Source organism: Penaeus chinensis, chromosome 15 (assembly GCF_019202785.1).
Source record: "Penaeus chinensis breed Huanghai No. 1 chromosome 15, ASM1920278v2, whole genome shotgun sequence".
NCBI classification, from domain to species: domain Eukaryota; kingdom Metazoa; phylum Arthropoda; class Malacostraca; order Decapoda; family Penaeidae; genus Penaeus; species Penaeus chinensis.
Window position 1 is genome coordinate 19,307,934 of NC_061833.1, and position 4,877 is coordinate 19,312,810.

General features: G+C 35.0%; 1 protein-coding gene across 1 annotated transcript; it reads left to right on the forward strand.

Moving 5' to 3' along the window:
- Nucleotides 1–537: 537 nt before the first annotated feature.
- Nucleotides 538–4,127, forward strand: LOC125032929 (ribonuclease P protein subunit p25-like protein). Its single transcript, XM_047624326.1, has 5 exons — nucleotides 538–664; nucleotides 1,991–2,129; nucleotides 2,513–2,641; nucleotides 3,171–3,287; nucleotides 3,421–4,127. Exons 2-5 carry the CDS (start codon nucleotides 1,993–1,995, stop codon nucleotides 3,653–3,655), a joined length of 618 nt encoding a protein of 205 aa, XP_047480282.1. The 5' UTR covers nucleotides 538–664; nucleotides 1,991–1,992; the 3' UTR covers nucleotides 3,656–4,127.
- Nucleotides 4,128–4,877: the final 750 nt, after the last annotated feature.

Here is a 4,877-nt window from a genome sequence, read left to right on the forward strand (position 1 = left end):
TTCATCATCGCCTTAGGAAAACGAACCTGTTGGTAAGTCACTCAACCACCTATTAGTGCCATAACTTTGCCTAGGACTGTGGGTCTGAGATATTAAAAAAAAAAAAAAAAAAAAAAAAAAACAGATGTAAGACCCTCAAGAGAAAAGCTAAAACAAATATTAACAGTCTTTTATCTTGTTACGGTACTCTAAGAATACACATGCATCCATAAATCATATAAATAAATAGACAGATAGATGAAATATAGATATTTGTATATATGTACACACACACACACGCTTGTGTACTTGTGTATAGATAGATAGAAAGATAGATGTAGATATCATTACTGAATCGTTCTTTTAATACTTTAGTTCACACACACAATAACCATTCATACACATACATATACCTATCTGTACATACATTTATATACACACATATACATAAACGATACATATACATGTATGTATATATACATTTAATCAAATGCCACAATATACACGAGTATGTGTGAAAAAAATCGCTTATCTAAAAGAACGATCCGCGAACGGAAACCGGCGAGCTACACGAACGCAAAATGTCAACAAATTCGAGTAAGGCTTTCTGGCCCTGAGAAAATTACATTTGAACAGCATTTCCATGACGATTTCGTCGAGAGAAAGAGCAGCATCTCGTTATATGGTAAAAAAATATAATTATGTGATAAATATACAGTATTTTTTTAAGATTAAATGAAATGAACAGTGGCAATTTAAGGTGATAATGGTGTCCTGCAAAACATCTTGTGTTATTACATACATGTTTTCAAAAGCAAATCCTAGCTGTCTTGCTGTTCAGAATAAGTCTATGTAAAGTTTGAATTCAAGATAATTAATGGGCATACAGAACACGGAAGGTAACATGACCTGGAATTAAATCTGGCAGAAAATATAGGTAAAACCACAATATCTTTCGAAAGTTTGTCTTCGTTTCATGGCAATGCTATGGCAAAGACAGATGGATACATGTGTAATGAACCAAAGTCTGTCTTTCTAAATTTAGATAGAGGGAAGTTTGTTTGTCTTTGTAAAACAACAAAGCATGCAGATAATAACTCAGTGTGATAAAGTATTCTTCTGAACCTTTATCTATTTATATATCAGACAAAAATGTAAAAGTTTTGCATATATAACTTTTAAACTGAATTAGTCTTACAGAAATAAATCTTCCAGGGTACAGTAAAAAGAGGCAGAATGTACTTTCTTCCAGACTGGACACTTTTTGACACACAGGCAGCTGGTTACATGCTTTTCTGTTCTCCCTTTCTTATTTGCTGGCCACACAAAGTTGTCAAAGTGCCTTGTTTACCGCGCAGCATGGATTGGCCCAAGTGTGGATCACTTTACAAACTGAACAACCTAAAAGATTTATCATTTCAGTTGTGTAGAAATGATTTATAAATAATTTATCATCCATCACAAATGTTACTTTCTCTCTTGCTCTGCTCTCTCTCTCTCTCTCTCTCTCTCTCTCTCTCTCTCTCTCTCTCTCTCTCTCTCTCTCTCTCTCTCTCTCTCTCTCTCTCTCTCTCTCTCTCTTATCTCTCTTTCTCTTTATCTCTCTTTCTCTTTATCTCTCTTTCTCTTTATCTCTCTTTATCTCTCTTTCTCTTTATCTCTCTTTCTCTTTATCTCTCTTTATCTCTCTCTTTCTCTCTCTCTCTTTCTCTTTCTCTTTCTCTTTCTCTTTCTCTTTCTCTCTCTCTCTCTCTCTCTCTCTCTCTCTCTCTCTCTCTCTCTCTCTCTCTCTCTCTTTCTCTTCTCTCTCTCTCTCTCTTCTCTCTCTCTCTCTCTCTCTCTCTCTCTCTCTCTCTCTCTCTCTCTCTCTCTCTCTCTCTCTCTCTCTCTCTCTCTCTCTCTCTCTCTCTCTCTCTCTCTCTCTCTCTCTCTCTCTCTCTCTCTCTCTCTCTCTCTCTCTCTCTCTCTGAAACCTTTACTTCTGAATGCACTTTTTTCATATTTTTTTCAGCAATGGAAAACTACAGTAAAGGAGAGAATATTGAGCATGAGTTGGTCTTCAAGGTTCCAGGTTGCTTAGAGCAGACGTCCCATGTGAAAGTGACCCCAAGCGCGAAGATAAGGGACACTATTACCATTGCTCTTGATAAGTAAGTGGAATTTACAATACATGTGTATTGAAACAGATTGATGATCTTTTTTTTTTTTTTTTTAATGTATTGATGTTGATGGACAAGTATTTGAAGTGTTAAGTATGATATGTAACATATGTATATTTAGACTAAAAGATAGTTTTATAGTACATCTGCTGTCAGTCTGCTTGCACACATGCATATACTCACACACACACCTCCCATGTGTGTGTGTGTGTGTGTGTGTGTGTGTGTGTGTGTGTGTGTGTGTGTGTGTGTGTGTGTGTGTGTGTGTGTGTGTGTGTGTGTGTGTGTGTGTGTGCGCACAATATTATGAATAATTCACATGAGTTTCGTCTATTCACATAATGTGCCTTATTCATGTCAGTAATTGCTTCCAGGTTAAAAACAGAAACACAGCTGCTCTTTGTTGGTTCTGGGCCAGCTGCAGGTAAAGCTGTGTCCTGCGCAGAGATCACCAAGAAACGTATGAAAAATCTTCACCAAATCACTCATCTCTGTTATAGAATGTTAGTACAGCATATAAAAAATGCCCTTTTACATTACTTTTTTTTTTTAAGATGTGATTTAATCCATAATATTATTAGATATCACTTCTTCCTTTACTTTATTTCATCTATTTGCTACAGTGCTTTAGTAGATTTGGCTTAAAAAATTTACTGTTACCTTGGCCTTTAGATGTAACCCATAACATAGGAAAATGTCTTTCATTTACTGAAGTATGTAGATACAGTAGTGTGTACATGATTTGCAATTCTTTCTAAAATCCAGTTGTTGAAATTGCTTTTCTTCTACTTCATTATTTTCTTTATATTGTTTTTCATTTTCTTCTACTTCTTCTTCTTCTTCTTCTTCTTCTTCTTCTATAGTGTAGAGTTAAGTCTGCCTCAGAATGCATATAATTCTCAGTGACACCTTTCTTGGGTATTTGTTACAGTGAACTCTTACACAACACTTTAGAAGTTGTTGAGAAGGTAATATGGCAATAAACTGGGAGCTTGCTCAATTGTTTGCTATCACTTTGCTCTTAATTTACAGAGTACAAGAATACTGGGATCCTAAATCGGATGGATTAGACCGTCTCTGTGTAACCAGAGAGATCCCAACAGTTGCAATACTCCTTTCCAAAGAACCTCTCGACAGTTCAGTTCCAGGGCAAGTCAAAAGTCATTCTTCCTCTTTTCAAAGTATATTCAAGTAATCATATCTCCATAGATAATCGATATTCGTATGTAGTAAAAAAAAATGTATGTAAGAGCAGTAAAAAACTTTCCCTTTTCTTTTCCAGATACCAAGCTCCAGGCTCTGCAGGAGATGAGTTTTGGAAACACGACTCCCAAGCGAAAAGGAGGAGGAATTTTAATAACACAAAAGACCAGAAGAACCGACCCCAAGGGAAGCAGGGTAGCGCATCATCATATCCACGAGAAAACCACAGAAATCACAGACGTAATGACAACGGGGACAAGCAAACAGGAAAGACAGCACAAGGAGAACAGAACAAGAAGACGCATGAGAGCTGACAAATTATGGTTTTTGAAGGTCAGGGGGATAATGCAGCTAGTTACTGAAATGCATTAATGGACAATTTATTAATCTCTCTCTTTTTTTTTTGTGTGTGCATGTTTGTGTATGTGTGAAAATGTTTTTGTTATCAGTACTTTGGCATTACTGAATTAGAGACTTAAGTTTATGTAGCACAATTAAGCACAATTTATATGTTTTTTCCTTAAGAAAAAAATTATATTTTTCATTATTTATAATGGATGTATAAACAGGGAATCCAGTAGTTTTATAATGATTATGTTCCTATTTATTAGGTCTGATACTTAGATAAAAATATTCAAGGGAATATAATGTAAAAAGAAAATATATATATAAAGAATCTGTAATTATCATATTACAGAGAAATGGTTGTGATATCTAGAGTTAATTACAGAAAATAATTATGAATCTTAGCATTTCTTTACCCATGATAATATACAATCAAAATCATTTCTTTTTTAATATTTACCTTATATGTACACATAAACCCTTTTTCCCATGTCTACTGGAGTATTATACCAGTAAGTTAAGAAACTCACTTAACTCTTACAATTTAAGTAATTTCACAATCAGATAGTGACACTCAAGGTAGAAGACAGTAGAGAAGAGCAAAGAAAAAGACAGCGTTGGTGTCTGTTCATCTTTTTATCTATCTCTACACAGCTATAATCCAGAGCAAGCAAGAGGTAAGAAGGTTCATCACACTCTATCGCATTTCTAAATTTATCTGAACACCTGTGTATCCATTCCAGAGATATAACACACGGTTACGCAGCACATACTGGCTGGTATATCCAGGGTATTGGCTTGTATACCCAGGCCTTAAGGAACATAGATATATAAAACTATTGTTTAATTATACATACATGAATAGTGTCATAGAAGGGGTAATATCACTGATGAACACTGCAAGGGGTTTGCTTGTCTTTGAAACACTAAGCAAATTTACGAACCTTTATTATTTTATGAAAATAATTATGATTTATAGTAATGTAATACAAATTCACGGTTACCCTTTAACGTGGATGGATGGAAAAATAAGCAGTTGAATAAATACTCAAAATGGAAACGAAAATATCATGCATGTATAGGACAAGCAAAGCGATGATTAAGTACGTCCATATGCGCCAGGATCAAATGACAAGCCTATGAGTAAATGTTCTCTCGAAAAACTACATAACGGACAGAAACGATGAAATG

What these genes read in the sequence shown, in the direction of transcription:
- LOC125032929 (XM_047624326.1), top strand. Translation starts at nt 1,993, where the DNA reads ATGGAAAACTACAGTAAAGGAGAGAATATTGAGCATGAGTTGGTCTTC. An exon ending in ATTACCATTGCTCTTGATAA is followed by an intron (nt 2,130 to 2,512) that starts GTAAGTGGAATT and finishes AATTGCTTCCAG; the next exon opens with GTTAAAAACAGAAACACAGC. An exon ending in ACTCATCTCTGTTATAGAAT is followed by an intron (nt 2,642 to 3,170) that starts GTTAGTACAGCA and finishes CTTAATTTACAG; the next exon opens with AGTACAAGAATACTGGGATC.